This window comes from Vicugna pacos, chromosome 22 (assembly GCF_048564905.1).
Source record: "Vicugna pacos chromosome 22, VicPac4, whole genome shotgun sequence".
NCBI lineage: Eukaryota > Metazoa > Chordata > Mammalia > Artiodactyla > Camelidae > Vicugna > Vicugna pacos.
Genome location: NC_133008.1, coordinates 10,345,087 through 10,362,566, shown reverse-complemented (window position 1 = coordinate 10,362,566; position 17,480 = coordinate 10,345,087). Strand labels below are relative to the sequence as shown.

At 48.0% G+C, this 17,480-nt stretch overlaps 1 protein-coding gene across 1 annotated transcript in view; it reads left to right on the top strand.

Annotated features, from left to right (window-relative positions):
• The window catches only part of NSG2 (neuronal vesicle trafficking associated 2), a 69,561-nt gene that overhangs the window by 26,317 nt on the left and 25,764 nt on the right, over window positions 1–17,480 (top strand). Inside the window, exon 4 of the mRNA XM_072947215.1 lies at window positions 11,483–11,566. Within this exon, the coding sequence (XP_072803316.1) occupies window positions 11,483–11,566 (84 nt within the window). The remainder of the gene's footprint in view (window positions 1–11,482; window positions 11,567–17,480) is intronic.

The window sequence follows — 17,480 nt, the reverse complement described above, 5'->3', positions numbered from 1 at the left end:
TCTCGTTGGGCACCTTCTATGTGCCAGGCGCTGCGCTAGGCTGTGCACGTGCAGCCATGAAGAGTCAGGCTTGGCCACTGCTTTCATGGAGCAATGGGGAAGAGGGACTTCAAACAAGCCAGCACACGTGTAGGAGTTCAGAGATGCAAGTTGCAAGAAGGGCTATTAAAGAAAAAATAAGATGCTACATTGTAACAGAGGGTAAGACGCAAGGGGATCTACGGTGGAAGGGTGGCCAGGGGAGGTCCTTCTGAGGAAGGAGCCCTGGCTGGGGGCTGGAGGATAGGTTGATAAGGAGAGTGGGGCAGCGGGCCCAGCATGTGGACAGGCATTGAGGGAGCTGGAGGAACAGTCAGAAGGTCAGGCTGGCTGGGCACACGGAGTGAGCGGGAGAGACTTGGGAGATGAGGGGCGATGGGCACCAGTTCATGTGGGGCCTGGCGCATTTTTTCAAAAGGGGTTTAGAGAAGGGGAGTGCCAGAAGCAGATCTATTTTCAGAAGATCCTTCTGGCTGCCATGGGCCACCCTAGGGACAAGGGACTCATGCTTGGTCTCCTGGTCCCTTCTTCCTCTTTCCTTCCAGTGCATCTTCCAGATAAGATTTCCCCCAAACAGAGGCTACTGAGTCTCCTGCAGCACCACCCTCCCCCTGTGAGTGGTGAAAGAGAAGAGTGCAGGGCAGGAGATGAGCTAGCAGGCCACTGCCACGCTCATGAAGGGGACGGGGTGGTGGGAACCAGGGCGGTGGCAGCAGAAATGGGGAGGCGGGTGGACTGATGTGGGCTCGGTGCTGGGGTGGGGCTGGGAGCTTTTCCCACCAGGCCTGAGAGTCCTAGCTCCGTCTCATCTTTGTAGCCTTAGTCCCAGCACACAGTGGGCAGCAGGAAACGCTGGCTGAACCAGCCGCCCTGTCCCTTGCCTGGCACAAAGCTGGGCTTGGTCTCTCTGCCTGACGGGCAGGGAGATACACTTGAACCTGAGCAGTCTGGTAGCTCTCTCCAGGCCATGGGAACAAGCTCTTGAGAAGCCGGAACATCAGTCTATAGATACCAAATTCCAGGATGTGCCTTTAGTTTATCTAAGTGGCCACGATAACCCAGATGTCCCCACAACCCTCTGTGAGGGTGCTGGTACTTTCTCCATGCAGAAACAGGCTCAGAGAAGTGAAATGCTGTCCTGGGACACACCAAAAGAGAACAGTGCAGCCGAGATCCGCACGCACGTGCGCTGGGAAGTGCCAGCTGAGGGACGGCCGGCCCGCAGAAAGCAAGCCACAGACAGGCACAGCCCCACCTTGGCAAAGCCCCAGACGACTCACATATTCAGCGAGCCAGCTGCCAAGCCCTGGCAACCGTCCTTTCTCTCCCTACTGATGACTAAGTCTTTGCACGTCCTAGGGGAGGTTGGCTCACCTGTTTGTGGGAGGAAAGGAATGCAGACACTAAGAGATCAATTATTGATGATTGGCACACTTTGAACTTTTTGTAATAGACTACTCGCGCTTTGTAGTCCTAGAGACTTGTAGTCCTAGAGATTTAGCCATCGAATTGTGGCTAAGCTATTTACTTCCTGTGTGGCTTTAGGCAAGTTGCTTGGCATGGCTGAACTTTTTTTTTTTTTGTAACGTGTGCATAATATCTACCTAACAGGGTTACTGTGAGGAAAAAATGAAAATTGTCTAACAGCACCAAGACGATGCTCACTGATAGAGTTTCCTGTCTTTCAAAGGACTCTCAGAATATTTCTCCTGAAGGTGACGTTTTTGGAGGATGACTGTAAGCGTGAAACATATTGAGAAGGATGGGGTTTCAAGGGTGGGGGTGCAGGGGTCCACCAGGGAGGACCTTGAAGGATGTTGGGCAAAGGAGATGCTTCTCCTGTCACTGAGTCCTGCTTGCCTTCTTGGTCTTTCTTGTGGCTTCGCCAGAGGGTTTCTCTTTCTCCCAGACACCCAGGATCAGAGAGCGGTCAGCCTTTCCCCGGGGAGGACAGGATGCACATCTCTGCGGATTCCAGGCTCCCAATGCCCCCTTGTTCTGCTCTCCAGAAACTCTCGGGAGACAGATTATAAATCACCCTGAACTGGGGCAAAGGCTCTGGGTGATTCCAGCAAAATAGACTGAAAATGACCAATAAGCATATTACAATTTCTTTGTAGTTTAAAAATATAATTTTAAATGAAACACAATGTTTTACCTATCAGATTGGCAAAATTTTTTTTGGATAATGCCTAGTGTTGCTAATACTGAGGAAAAAGCAGATCTCATTACACTCTGGTTGGTTATATGATTTGATTTGTTTTTTAAGAGGGCATTTGGACATGGTTTATAAAATTTAAGCTGTGTATCCCATTTGATTGGTATGCTTGCTACTGGCAGGAGTTTATCCTCTGAGTATATTTTTTCAAGTATGCAAAGGCATATACATATGTATATATGTGTATATACAGGTATATAGTGGGGACAACTGGAATGTTCCGTGAGATTGGAGTGGTTAAGTAAACGCTGGTGCAGGGATGTGGAACAGTAAGTGATTATTACGAGGACGGGGCAGATTTCTTTGTGCCTGTGCTAATGTGGGAAAAGCAACAGACACATTACTCCATTAAAACAGCTTTAAAGAGCATGATATGGAGTGACCCCATGTGTGGAAATGTGTGTATGCTTCACTATAATTCATAAGACAGTTTTGAAAAGACACACGAGAAACCGTTCAATGGTTAGGGAGTATAGATGGGGTGGTTGGGGCCCGTTTGAAGACTTTTATTCTGTAGTTTTCATACTTTTTTTTTTTCACATGAGCATGAATCGAATTTTCTATTTTTAAAAAAATCACCTCCATTTCACCGATGGTAAAACAGCCTCGGGGAGCTGAAATGACTTACTGGCTCACGTTCACACGCGGAGGGACCACTGTGGAGCGAGCCAGTGCCCCTGCAGGTGGAGGCGGGCCTGGGGAGACGCACATGCATTGGAGCAATGCAGTTTGACTTCGAATCCTAACTCTGCCACCTACTTGCTGTGTGATCCTGGGCCAGTTTATTAACCACTCTGTCCCTTTGTCTTCTCTTTGTTAAGAGGACAATAACATCTTCCTCTAAGAATTGTTTCAGGGACGATACGAGAAAATGCACGCCGACTGTTTATCACCGCGCCGGCACAGAGATGTTTAATGCGAGGCTGTTATTATGGTGGTGGTTGTTATCATTATCAATTCAGTCCCAGAGTCAGGATTTTTTTTCCCGTGGGATGCACAGGGGCTGGCCCCAGGCCGCAAGAAGGGTTGGGCAGTGCACTGGCCTGGGTCCCTGCACTGGAGAGGACAGGGCTGAGTGGCCGAGCTGTGGGCCTCACTGTGGTGACTCCAGCCCGGGCAGCTAGCCTCTGCTCGGAGCAGAAGGCCCTGGAAGTCCCTGAAGGACCCCGTGGAGAGCCCCTCATCTCGCCCAGGTCTGTGTCTTGCCACAGATTTGGAGAGCCACAGACTTAGTGGGCTGGCTGGTCATTTAAGGCCACACCAGCCAACCTTCTGTTCTGCCCTGAGAAAACAGAGGCCCAGCAAGGAAAAGAGACTTGATCCCACAGACAGAGCCCCACACTTGGAGTCCTGTTTCTGACGCAGCCTTGCTGTGTGGCCCGCAGCAAATCCCTTCCCCTTTCTGGGCTTCCCTGCCCCCATCTATGAACTGCTGAGATTGGACAACACTGCCACTAATGTGCTTTGAGCACTGACATTTTACCTTGTGTTCTGGGCCCCGTTTTAAACTTCAAGGGCCCAGGGAAAGACTCAGACTCAAAGGCTTGGCGTATGGGTTGAGGAGTGAGGGAGAAAATGGGAGAAGGCTCCCAGCTGGGTTCTCAGGCCGGCCTCATCTGGTCACTTTAGACGTGGGATTCACCCGTTTGTTCATTCAGTCGCATTTACGCAGCCTCAGGTGCCACAGGATCAGAGCCTGAGCCCTGCAGTCCTTGAATGATGACGACCTTTCCGCGGCACCTGGATCTGAGCCGGAAGCCCAGGCCCAAGCCTTGCCTCTGCCTCTTAGTGGTTATATGAGGGCTATATTGTGAAGGGCATTTCTGCTCCCCGAGACTCAGGTTCCTCATCTGTGAAATGGGGACAATCAGCCCTCCCTCAGAGCGCTGAGAGGATTTGCTGAGATAGAGGATGTAAAGCTTTCAGCACAGTGCCAGGCCCACAGCGGGTACTTGTAAAAAAAAATGTGATGGATGGAAAAGAGCATGCTGTTCTTGAGTTTGATAACCAGCTCGACCACCTACTAGTCACGTGATCAACGGCAAGGGACTGAACTCTCTGGGGCAAAATTTCCTCGTCTGAAAAGTGGGGAAAATAAAGATTTTACAAGAGAGATGTGAAGGTTGGTGAGAATGCTGTCAGAGGGGTTATGAGAATCAACTGAGTGCGCCTCATCAGGGCCCGTAGCACAGTGTCTGGCACACAGTAGGTGCTCAGTGGTTCGCTGTTCGTTATCCTGCTCAGAACTTCTCTCTCTGCTGCAGGCGTGAGCTGGAGGGTGCAGCTTCAATCTATTTTTGGCCTGTGTAGGTCCAGCTCATAAAAATACAGTCATGCTCCCCGTCAGTGCTTCTGCACTTTTATTTATTGTTTCTGCCAATCCTGGGGCCTCTCCATGTGGGAACCTCTTCATTATTGATAATCCTGGGAAGTAGTATTTTAAATTTTTATGATCTGTACTTTGCGCCATCTGAACCACCATGTATTATCTGGCCTTGCCGGCGAAGGGGGAAATACATCCAGACGAGGGGTCCTTTCAGGATGAATAATTTATCTCATTTTCACAATGCCAATTATGTTAAATTGTGTTCTTCATATCAGCAGCCAGCAGGACAATGGAGACTGACATATAAATATGAAAAGAAAACAAATTAATTTCTTTGCCCAAATCTACAATGATAGTTGAAAGCCTGGAATTTCATCCTTCTAAGTACCTCTAAAACCCCACTTTTAATAATGACAAGAGTAGAAAGAATTTTTCCTCCCCTCTCTCCTCCTTGTCCTCCCATTTCTGTTATTAATCAAGTTGCTCAGGGCTCTTTTTTTTTTTTCTTCAACTGTAGAAAATAGAGCCTTTCTTTGCAAATGTATTTTCTCTTCTCTCTCTTGCTTTGCTTATGCAAGCTTGATTAGACTTGATTCCTCCAAGGTACAGTTAATAATGATTGGCTAACATTTCTTATGCTTTCCCGTTCATAGTACTGAAAAAAGTGACTGTTACTCTATCTCCCTTTATAGAAGGGAACTGTTTCTGGCTCCAGTCCTCGGGAACAGCACACCACGCATCATGGCATGCCCAATAGCTGGTAGATTCCAGTAACTGGAGGGCTGGATCTTTCCTGCTCTCTCCCGTCTCTGCCTTGTATCGTCACAGTGGCAGAGGCTTCTCCTCCGCCTGTAATGCATGCCTGGAAAGCCATTCTCTGGCTTATAATCCTTCCTCAGCTCCTCACTGCCCTCAAGTTCACCTTCAGGATGCTAGCTGTGGCATTCAGAGCTTCTGTCTGCCCCTCACTTCACCTGCTCTCTTCTCTGGTTGCTGAAAACCACCTCTCAGTGGTTCTCCCAGGTCCAGCCACCTGGGTGTCTTCTGAATGTTTGCTTTTATATAAAGCTCTCTCAGTCCAGAAGGCTCTTGTCTGTGTATTTGGGGAGGCAAGAGTGGAGACAAGGAAGCTGGTCAGAGCCAAATTGCACGCAGTGCTGTGGATTAGGCTGGTGGTAGCATAACAAATGGGTTTATTTGAGATACATTTTTGAGGAAGCAGGAACTGGTGATGGAATGGATTTGGAGACAGAAGGGAAGGGAGGGATCATGGGAGATTCCTGTGTATGACTTGACATGAGCCATGGCGTGGATCACGCTAATGTTTTCTTAGCTGCGGATTACATGGGGAAGGTGGTTGGGGAACCCAAGAGCTTCGCTGTGGCCGTGGTAAATTTAGGTGTGTCCATCCAAGGGCAAATGTCCAGGGAGGTAATCTGAGTGCAGAGTGGGGTCCGAAATGGGAGATGTAAACTTGAGAGCTATGAGCATAAAGATTGGAAGTGATGGGGCTAAGAACACTCAGGCGGGACTGGTAGGAAGGAAGAGTGCCCATGACCTGGCCCCGAGGGATTCTAACACCGGGAGGTCAGGCAGAGGGGGAGGAAGAGGAACAGAGGCCGGCTGGTCAGTGAGCAGGGAGAGGACCGTGGACCCGGGAGGAGGACCTTTAAGGAGGAGTGAGTGAGGAGCACACCTGTCAGATGCTACTCAGAGGTCAAAGGAGACAAGGCTAGAGGGCTGCCCATTTGTTCCAGGCAGATGGGCAGAGACCTGCTTTTGACGTGGAGATGGGCTTCTAACAAGCTAATACTTCCTTAGGGGCAAAGGTAAACTGTTACCTGGGTTGCCTTGGGAGAAAATGTCACTTAGCTAAAGAGGGAAGCAGAGGACAGAGGATGGACAAGGGGTCAGGTACCCACCTGTCTGCTGGCCTGTGTTAGAACTCGGTGGTTAGGGGCGTGTGCGGAAGCCCAGAGAAGGGTTTTCATTAGAAAGTCACTCAGGGCGTAAGTGACGTCTCAGAGGGGTTCAGGGCGAAGCAGGACATGGATCTGAAGAAGGGCTCTGACCACAGCTCTGCCTGAACTCAGTGCCCCTTCTGTTACTGCGAACAGTAAACGGGATGTTAAAAAAGAGATGTATCTATAACGTATAAATTACATATATGTCATATGTTGACACAAGTGAAGTCACACAAGATATTAAAAAAGAAACCTTTTTTGAGTCAGATTTCTTTAGTTCAGTGTGATGTCTGTGGGACTCACCCATGCCCGTGTGGTGTTGCTATGTAGCGTTCCATTTTGCGAATAAATCACAGTTTGTCCATTCTCCTGGTAACGGACATTCGGATTGTTCTCAATTTGGGGCTATTATGGAAAAAGTGGCCTTGAACATTTTTGTGTGTATCTTTTGGTGGGCCCGTCACTTTTTGAGGTGTTTTTTTGCAGATGCCAAGAAAAGCTATTGGTTTTGTTATTTAGTTTTTGGCCGTCTTGCTAAATTCTAATAGCTTTTTGGTTCATTTTTCTTGGAACACATTTGTATCAGATAGAAAGCTTTTCACCTCAAGTACCAGAAAACCCAACCCAAAGTGGATTAAGGCCCGAAGAGTATATATTTGCCCCCATGACTGCAGGGTCCAGGGTGGGCCTGGCTTCAGGTGAGGTGTGATCCAGGGGGCATGATGTCATCTGGATGTATCATCTCCGTTTCTCTGAGTTCCTCCTGGCTCTGCCCCCTTTTGTACACCACCTCTGACCTCATCCTGGCTCCTCCTCATGGTAGCAGCAATCTCTCCAGCAGTTTCAGAACTAAGTCCTCACCACCCCATCCAGAGGACGGGCATGCTCTTTGGGGAACCCTCAGAAAGAGCAAAGAGGCTTCTTCCCCAAAGTCCCCGGTCAGTATTGCCTCATATCTCATTGATCCAAATTGGGTAACTTGCCCATCTCGGAGCCAGTCAAGTTCTGTGACCAATAGAAGAGCACGCTCTGATGGGCTCGCACCTAATTAGGGACCAGCCCTGACATCCAGGGAGGCATCACTTCTGCCAAACGACGTGGCTGCCACCTGGGATAGGGGTGAGTTCTTGAAAGGAACACTGGGGGGCTTTTGAATGAAAAAGGAAGTAGCTGCTAGAGAAGCAACGACAAAATATTTATTATGACAATGAGAATGATATTACCTGTAGTGGTCATTCATTGTCTCATCCCAACAGTAATGTTTGCTTAGTTCTGTCTCCTGTCTCAGCATGTTGGCTACTGCGTGGGGTCTTTTAAATCTACGTGGAGTGGTGTTCATGGTTTAGAGCTCTTTGAGAAACTTTGGGAAAGATGTTTGTAAACATAGAGGAGCAGAGGGAAAGGCTAAGAAGCAAGTGCTTCTTAACATTCAATGTGGGAATGCCTGAGACCAGTCTGATGGCTAAGGATCTAGAAACGAGGGGATCAAGCTAAGAGGTGGTTGAGAAGGATGTGGCATGGTGGAAGGCATATTCGTTTTCTGTTGCTTTGTAACAAATTACCAAAATTTTAGTGGCTCAAAACAGCACAATTTTATTATCTCACAGTTTTTATAGGTCAGAAGTCCAAGCGCAGTTTAAATGGGTTCTCGGCTCAGGGTCTCACGGGTCTGAAATCAAGGTGTCAGCTGGGCCGCATTCTCATCTGGTGCTTGGGGTCCTTTTCCAAACTCGTTCATGTTCTTGGCAGAATTCAGTTCCTTGTGGTTGTAGGACTGAAGTCCCCCCCACCTTTTTTGTTTTTTTGGAGTGACCTGGGTTGTTGACCAGGATCATTTTCAGCTCCCAGAGGCCACCCTCAGCTGCATGACCCTCCCACAACATGCTGAATTCTTCAAGGCGAGCAGGAGAATCTCTCTCCCGTCTGCTGTGATGGAGTGCTATATAGCATGACATACTCATGGGAGTGACTGCCATCATAGTCACAGGTCCTGTTCACTACCTTGATGGAGGAGATGACACAGTGCATGTACTGGGGGGAGGGTATGGTGTGGGAAGCTTGGGGACCATCATAGAACACTGTCTGCCATAAAAGGCAAAGGAAATTATTGCCCCAAGGCTTATGGGTCACAAGGCCCATGATCAGGGAATTCACTACGCTTAGAAATAGATTCTGAGATGTATTATAATGTACTTACATATACATACAGACATCAGATATATACGCACATACAACACGGGGAATTAGGAGAAGAAATTATAATTTCCAGTTTGTGAATATTTCTAAAACTGTGGACTCAGGGAAATGATCAGACAATGAAATTTTCTATATGCTTCATAACCTGCCAGTTGATCTAGTAATATCCCAACTGTATTTTTTTAATTGAAATACGGTCAATTACAGTGTGTCAATTTCTGGTGTGCAGCACAATGTCCCAGTCATGCATATACATACATATATTTGTTTTCATATTTTTTTGTTAAAGGTTATTGCAATACACTAAACATAGTTCCCTGTAATATTCAGAAGGAACTTTTGTTTTTTGGTGGGAAGGGGTAAATTTGGGGGTTTGAGATTTACAAATCTTAGCTGCTATATATAAAAATAGATTTTAAAAAATTTCTTCTTCCAAATATTTTAAATCATTAGAAGTTGCAGAATGTATTTTGAGTTCACAAAGCACCTGCACATATGTTATTTCATTTGGCCCTTCCGAGAACATTGTGAGTTCCTAATAAGAGAAACACCTAGCCTATAAGCTGTGCTTTTTTTTAGCATTTGCTCTTATATTTATATGCTTTCATTTCTCACTTACACATCGAAGTTCATGTGACACCAAAACAGCAAAGCACATAGACTATACGCTGTTTCACGCTTTTGTTTCTTTAACCATGTGGTTCACTTTATAGAAAGTGTCTTACTTTGGCTTGTTCACCCAGGAAACTTCTATTCACTCTTCAAATCCCTTCTCCACTTTTTTCAGACCAAGCTTGAACAGCTTTATTCTTGAGAATGGTTGGGTAGGGAGGACCTGAAGGCTGACAGGTGCAAGCCAGGCCCATTCCACATCTGCTCAGACATTTATGCAGAAACATCTGGCAGCACCCAGAGGCAACGTTCAAAAAAGCAGTTGTTACTGAATGAGTGGTCTGAGTGCTTAACGTGAATTAACGCGTTTAAGCCTGCCAACAACCCAACCAGGGAGTTATAGTTATTTACCCATTTAATAGATGAGAAAAACGAGACATGGAAGGCTTAGTGCTGGAGCCGGGATTCGAACCCAGAGCACATTCCTTTATCTCCTTACGATACGGACAGTATTGGTATCTGCCCTACAGCACAGAATTAAGTGAGATAATGCATGCCGAATGCTCAGTGTCTGCTGTATAGCAAATTTTCAAAGCATGAGGGTCATTTTGATTCCTTATGGCAAATAGACATCTGCTTTCCTATTCTTTGGGACAGGAGGTAGAAAAAAAGTAAGAAGACCAGAACATTCTCCTACTGCATTCCTCCCCAAAGCCCTCATCCTTGTTTGGCTGTATCATTTCTTTGTTTGGCTCACTTTTTGCTGTTTAGGGGAGCAGACTACAAAGGTGGCTGGAGCGCAACAGCGAATTTACACCTGCAGCTGAGTTTAGATGTCGGGGGTGGGGAGAGGTGTTCTATGTGGGCTGGGCCTCCCTGGCCAGCATATGGAAGTGGCACACAGTAGATGTTCAACAGTAGTAGTTCCTTCCCTACTCTTCCCTTTTTTGAGCTATATTTTGTCAATGGTGTGCCTCACAGGCTTTAAAGAACATTCTTCATAGAAGAATTCTTACAGGAGTCAATATACTTGACTATTGTCTCTAGGAAAACATGATGAGAGTTTTTCAATGAAGATTTGGTTAATGTGAGCTCTAATGAGATGGATAATCATGGTTAGAAGTTTGCTTTCTTTTAGCTGTGTGACCTTGGACAAGTGACTTGGCATCTCTGTGCTTCAGTTTCCCTTTCAGGAGAATGGAAATAGTAGTGGTATGTAGATGAAGTACATGGAGAGCTTGATCTAGCTCTGACACATAAAAAATTATTCCCCAAATATTACCCATGATCGTCTCATTTAACTCTCAAAACAACCTTGTTGAATAGGGGTTATGATTACTGTCCGTGTTTTACAGGTGAGGCCCTGAGGCTCAGACAGCCTCTGTGTTCCCCTTAACACTTTGCACTCAGAAGCAGTTGTTGTCTGTCAAGTTTCTTCTTTCTTCCACTTTGCCTACATAGTGGGATGGAGTTCCATAAATGTCTTGACAGGTTGACAGCTTATCTTGAAAAGATATTAACCACCTCTGCAAAATATTCAGACTTCAGAAAAATAAGATGATACAATAGTTTCAATAGATCTTTAGGTTTTTCTCTGCAGAAGTCCCTAAAGCAAATTGGAATTAAGCACGTACAAGATGTTCATTATAACCCGTTTATATAACCCCAACTAAACGTTCAGCAGTTGAGACTGGTTAGATCAACTGTGGCGTGTGCACAAAATGAAATATGCTACATCAAAAGGCAAGATGAAATCGTATATTTGTCTACATGGAAAAAATGTTAGTATAGTGTTGTGTGATAAAGGAAGAATGAAATATGAATCCATTTCATAAAAATCTGAATTTGCATAAATAGCAAATATATATATACATAATATATGCATATAAAAACATCTGGAAAGGTGTGATCAAAACCATCACCTATGGCGGTTGTATCTGTTAGAATAGGGAAGTATTACGGGTAATCTGAATTTTCTGTTTTCTTGTGTGTGTTTAAATGAGGTTCTTTGTTTTCTGATCTTTTATGAGATGTATAGTAACCACTAGTTTCTACAGAAGAAAGAAAAGGAACAGAGAAGCGTTTCAAGCCTCTGCCTGTGCTAACAGTGCTGGTTGAACTTTTCAGGTGATTGTGAAGACAAGAACGGAGTATCAGCCCGAGCAGAAGAACAAAGGGAAGTTCCGCGTGCCGAAAATCGCCGAGTTCACGGTCAGTGTCTTGATGGTGTAACAGGAAGACTGGGTCTGGGTCACTGAGTCTAATCCAATCACAACAGCTCTGCCTCTTGAGGATGAGTATTGCTCTCTCTCCTGCTCCGAGATGTTTGGACAATTTGATCGTTGATAAGTGTCTCTCCTGTCTCCTTTTTCCTCCTGTCCCTGTCTCTCTGCCTTTCCATCACCAGCTCCAGGAAAAGGGATGGGAGTGTATAAACAAACTCACATTTTAGACAGCAAATGGTTGCAACAAATACAAAAAAGACAAAAGGAAAGAGAGGTTGACTTCTTAGTAGTAAAAACCAGACGGTTGGCTTTCTGCTTCTTGGCGGAGGGGTCACTAGGAGAACTGGTGAATGTATATCACTGTGTAAGCTGCATGAGGAGCCGTGAAGTCTGCTCCATGAGGAAGTAAGGAGGAACCTCAGGGAAGTACCTGGGGAGGTCACTTGGGACTTTAGATGGCTGAGGTGAGCACAGCTTGTGCAAAGACCCTGGGGTTGAAGGGAGCTTGGACTCAACATGGAATAAGAATAAGGGCAGTGAGGCTGGGCTCTAGGAGGGGCGAGGGGAGCAGGCAGAGATGAAGCAAGAGAGGTGGGCAGAGGGCAGACAGTTCCAGGCCTCGTAGGCTTTTTGGGGTAATTGGGTTTTATGTTAGAAGCATGAAAGAAACTGCTAAGGGCTTCAAGAAGAGGAAGGACACGATTAAATTTGGTTTTTGAAAACAGCACACTTGTTTTTACATGACTGAGTGCAGTCGGCAAGAGGGGTATGGGGAGACTGTTGGGCTATTGCAATTGTCTGAGTTAAAAACAAACAAACAACAGTAGTGGCTTAGAGGAGGACAGTGAGTGGATAGAAACCTGAAAGATATTTAGGAGGCAAAATCAACCAGGGAGGCAGTGGTTCTGTGGATGAATACTGGGGGAGCAGTCTGGCTGGGTTTGAGTCCTCTTTCCACCTCGAACCAGCCATGTGACCACAAGCAAGTCAGTAAACCTCATGTATCAAGTGGAGATAATAGAAGGTTACTGTCAGGATGAAGTGCAGAGTACATGCAACGCACTTGGATCTGTACATGATAAGTGCATGACTTAGATCGTGTAGCTATTTTGTGTCAGCTGCGGCTGGGGGCTTTGGAAGTGAAAACAGCCCTTGACTGGTTATCTGAGAAACAGAGTATGTACATGGATAAACATATTGGTCTGTTTCTGTCTCTGTGTTTCTCTCTGCTAAATCTGTGTTAGAGCAGCTGGGTGTGTGAACCTGGGACGGAATATGGCATCTCTGTGTACATCCCCCAGAATGTGGGATTTCCCTGGATGCTGACCCTCTCTTTGAGGGCAAGGATGGCTTTTATTTTTGGCCATAGCTTTAATGTCTGACACACAGCATGGGCCTGGTGAACGTGGACCTGGCCTGAGCTGGATGCAGCGATCTGCAAGGACCAGCAGGGAGCTGTGAGGGGAGGGCGGGAGTATCTTGGTGCATAAGGTACGGATCGGCTCCAGGCCAGGGAATAAAGCTGACCTGCACTCCTGCCAGCAGAGACCATCAGAAATATGCCCAAATTCACACACAAGAATGTCTATTGCAGTGTGGTTTATAAGATCAAAGTATTGGAAACAGTGCCAGATTTTCAACAACTTTCTTATGATTCCGCAGATCAGACCACGTGCATTTAACAGTTTTTTTAAGAATGACTTATTGGGGAAGAGTATTTAGTTTACTTCAAATTTTGGGTTTAAGAGGTATTTGCATCTTCCTTATTACTTTCCCAGTTTTACACGTGCATGAATTGTTCCAATAATCGGAAAACAATGAGAACTATTTTAAAAATTTGCTCTTTTTATTTACCAAATAGAGTGTTACAGTTTTTGACAGTATTACTGCATAGTTAGCAGTCATTTTAAATGATGGTTATGAAAGACATGCAATAATTTGGGCAAATGCTTCACAGAGGAGGTTGAGTGAAAAAAGCAGAGCTGAAAATTGTATGTTTTCTGTGACTGGAACTATGGAAAAAAGCCACAGGTTTACAGGGGGAAAAGGATATGGAAAGAAATGTCTCAAAATGTCATCTGTGGCTGTGCTATCAGCAGTGGTGTTGGCTTATGTTTGGTTTTTTTTTTTTCCTCTCTCTCTTCTTTGGCAACTTTTGGTGACATGGCTATTTTATCATATTTAATGAGCCCCTGAGAAGCTAAGCTAACCCCCTAATTTTTTCAGGGGGATCTATGGCCCAGAGCGGTGATGTGACCTGCTCACCCAGCTAGCAAGTGGCAGAGCCAGGCTGAGAGGCGGCCCCCGCCTTTCTGTTCATCCATGCTGCCTGCAGTAGGTAACTAGCGGTTAGAACAGAAGTGAATCAGGGTGCGGGGACTGTGGAACCCTCCCGCCCCCACACAGCCTGACTCAGTTCTGGGTGTTGGGAAGAAAGGGTCTTGGGGTTTGGGGGCAGCCGTCTGTCAGCCCTGACTGTCAGGTGTGGGCGGAGGGCCCTGCTACTTGGAGCAGAAAGGGAGGAATGCAGCAAATGTGTTTGCTTTTGTAGAGCTGTGAGCGTTCATTAGCCTGGCTTTTCATTTCCTTAAAGAGAGCTCCCCCTGGGCCGCGTGGAGGATGCACGGGGGAGAAGGTGGATGTAGCCGCGTAGGCAAGAGGCGGCGATGGCGATTAAGACGAGCCCGAGGGTCTGAGCCGTCAGCTGCAGCTGGACTCAGTGGTCCAGGTGGGCTGGCACCGAGGTGGAATTTACAGGACTGGTTCCTGGTTGGAGGAGGTGGCGTCAGGGGGCTCCTCGGTGTTCGGCTTGGCTGACTGAGCCACGGGGATGCCGTTCACTGAGGTAGGGGGCAGGGGGACTGGGCGGCAGGAGACACATTGAGTGCTAGGTGCCTGGGGATCATGGGGGCAGATGGGGGAGAAGGCAGTCTGGTCACTTTTGGATGTAAGTGTTCTGGAGTAAAGGATGGAAATTTGGGCTAGAGAATCAGAACTAGAAGTCAGAGGACTCCCAGCTCATCTTACAGAGCCTGACACCGGTCAACAGTGGCTGGGCCGCCCCTCCGGGATCCTGCCCACTGCAGAAGTCACCCCGGGCTCCCTCCCTCATTCCAACACCTTCGCGGGGGAGGAACAGCTTGTGATCTCGTGTCTCAAATCTGACCCGGGGAGATCGGCTCATAACAATTATACTGTGAGGGAGAATGGGAGGAGAGAGCAGGGCCAGGAGAGATGAACTGAGAAAGAATGAGAGAATTGCGTGGAATTTTTGTTTTTGTTGTTTTCAACCATGAAAGCTCCTGCAGTCATTGCCAAGGGCCTCAGACTTGAGAGACCATCCCTTACCTTCTCTGAGAAGATGGGAGCACGCAGACAGATGCCCCCTCCTTCTCTCTTAGTCCCGGGAGCTGGAGGTTCTCCCAAAGCTGATTTGCTGTGGAAGGTGGTGGCGCCACAGAGGGCACAGGTGTTTTGGAAGCTGCTGGTGCGTCCCGCCATGCTGTCACACCGGGATGTCCCCAGGCTCACCTGTGAGAAGGAACTGAGTCTCGCATTTGGAGGTGGTTTGGGCCACGCTGATGAGAGGAGTTCCAGGGAACAGCTGGACTTTGGGGCTAGAGGCGCCTGGGCAGCTCAGGTCACAGCCTGTCACCCCTCTGACCTCCTGATTCCTCATTGATGAACCAGGACATAGTCTTGATATGACACATAGCGTCCTATGGCGCACTGTGGGTCTCAGCGAACAAGCATTTTGTTCTCTTCCTGTTCTTAGTCCTGGGTTCTTAGCTTCCTGCCTAATTAGCTGTATTTTGTCTGTTGGTTGAGAAAGACCTGGTCCTCCCTTTTCTGGCTTTCCTCCCCCTGGGAATGTGACTGGGAAAACTGGGAGGAACTGTGCAAAGTGTAGCCAGTTCAATGTCACGGTCCATGGGTGGCCTCTGCAGTCATGGCGGGAACCATCTCTTTGCCTCCTGGGGAGTGCACGCAATGTTTTTCTGGCAGGCTACCTCTCAACACATCAGCTTTAACATAAGTAATCCTAGTACCTGTTAAAAAACACCTTTATATCCACTTTTTGGGCTAACAGCAGCCTTGTGTACTCAGTACTCATTATTATCCCATTTTACGGATGAAGAAACTGATGCTCAAAGAAGTGAGATGTCTGCTGAGGCCACACAGCGAGGATGTGTCAGAACCAAATAAGAACCCAGCCCTGTGGCCCGGCATCACTCCCTCTGCCACACCTCGATACCACCCTTGCCAGGCTGTGGCCTGCCTGACTTCATCCCTTCCTGCTCTTTGTGCCCTTTGTTCTTCATCTTTATCAGATTGGCTCTGGGCTGGGCTGAATGCCTGTTGCTGGGAGACACACAGATGCATAAGACAAAATCCTTGTTCTGGAGGCACTTGCAAAAGTGTGGGTTAGACAAGGAATTTCCAGCCAGTTTCTTGGCTATACTGTCCCCGCAGGGTCACCTTCCCTGGGACGCCGCCCTTGATCTCCTGAGCTGGGTTTGGTGCCTCCTCGGGGCTCTGCAGCTCATACGGGTTCTTGAATGCTGCTGTCGCTGGCTACTCCTGCATCTTCAGCCCCCTCCAGCCACTGGTCCCTGGAGGGTATGGTCACACTGGCCCACCTACATGTTCCCAGTTCTCAGCAGAGTGCCTGGCATAGAGCAGAGGGCCCCCATCTTTTGGCACCGCCTCAGTGTTCATCCTGAGTCAGGGTTCAGAAAATCTGACTCTAGTGGCTATGGCTTGGGCAAGCTCAGGTGGGAGGGTGCAGAGGTGCACGGGGAAAGATCCTGGGGGTACCTGCAGGCTAGACCCTGACAGCAGCCAGGGAGGAGAGTCCAGAATGGAAGGGATGCATTAGTGCAAAGGGACTGAAACTCACCATTCCTGTCAAGCAAACGGACACCAGAAAAGAAAGCAGGTAGGGGAGAACTGGAAGTCAGAAGCTAGGAATTTTCAAAGAACTGGTGTCTGTGGGCTATTACCCAAAACAGGCAACAACAGCAAAGCCACAAAACAAAAATAAAAACCCAGCTGAAGCTGCCAGGCCTACTAGCATGGGGTGTTGCCTTTTCACTGTTTCGTCCATCCGCTGATCCACTCAACTCTCTGGGCTTCTGCTCTGCTCCTCATCTGACCTGCGATTGGTACCTTCTCTAAGTTATCCCACTGAATGATTCCAGAAAAGCGGGCTGGAGAGACTGTCACCCCGCTTGCAGGTGAGACAAACAGGCTCAGAGAGGCTGAGGATTTTCCTAAGTTCCTTGCCCAGAAGGCTGTGGGGCCAAGGTGTACCCCCAGGCCCTAAGCAGGGTGCCGTGGCTGGGCGTAAGGGGTTAGGGAAGCTGCCGCAGGGGGAGGGGGCGTCCGGCTGCACGTGAGCAGCTCCTGGGGGATGCTCTGAGCCGGCCTACCTGACAGCTGTTTCTTTCCTTCTCTTCCTCCTCACCCGGCCAAGGGTGGGAGCCTTGGCTCTCTGTCTCAGGCCTCCACTCTGCTCGCTTGCACTTGGCAACAACACGGAAGGGACGCGGTGAAACGCCAGAACCCGCCTCCCCAGGGTGGGTGGCCACATCTAACAGCCAGCAGAGCCCAGGCCCCTCTCCCTCCTGAAAGTAAGGAGTGCCTTCTTCCCTCATCTCTGTTTTCACTCATCTTCTCCGGGTCCAGCCTCCTTCTGGGTCTGTCTGTCCCGTTTCTCCTTTCCCCTCCTGCCCCGCCTTCTCATCTCCCCGAAGGAGGACCCTCCCTCATGCGCATGTCCCTGCAAGGCAATGCCATCCTTCTCACCCTGCCCCGGCTTCTGCTGCTCACCTGCCTCCTCCCACAGATGCCCTGACCTGCCCAAAGCCCTGGTCCTTCCCTCTCCACACCATACATCG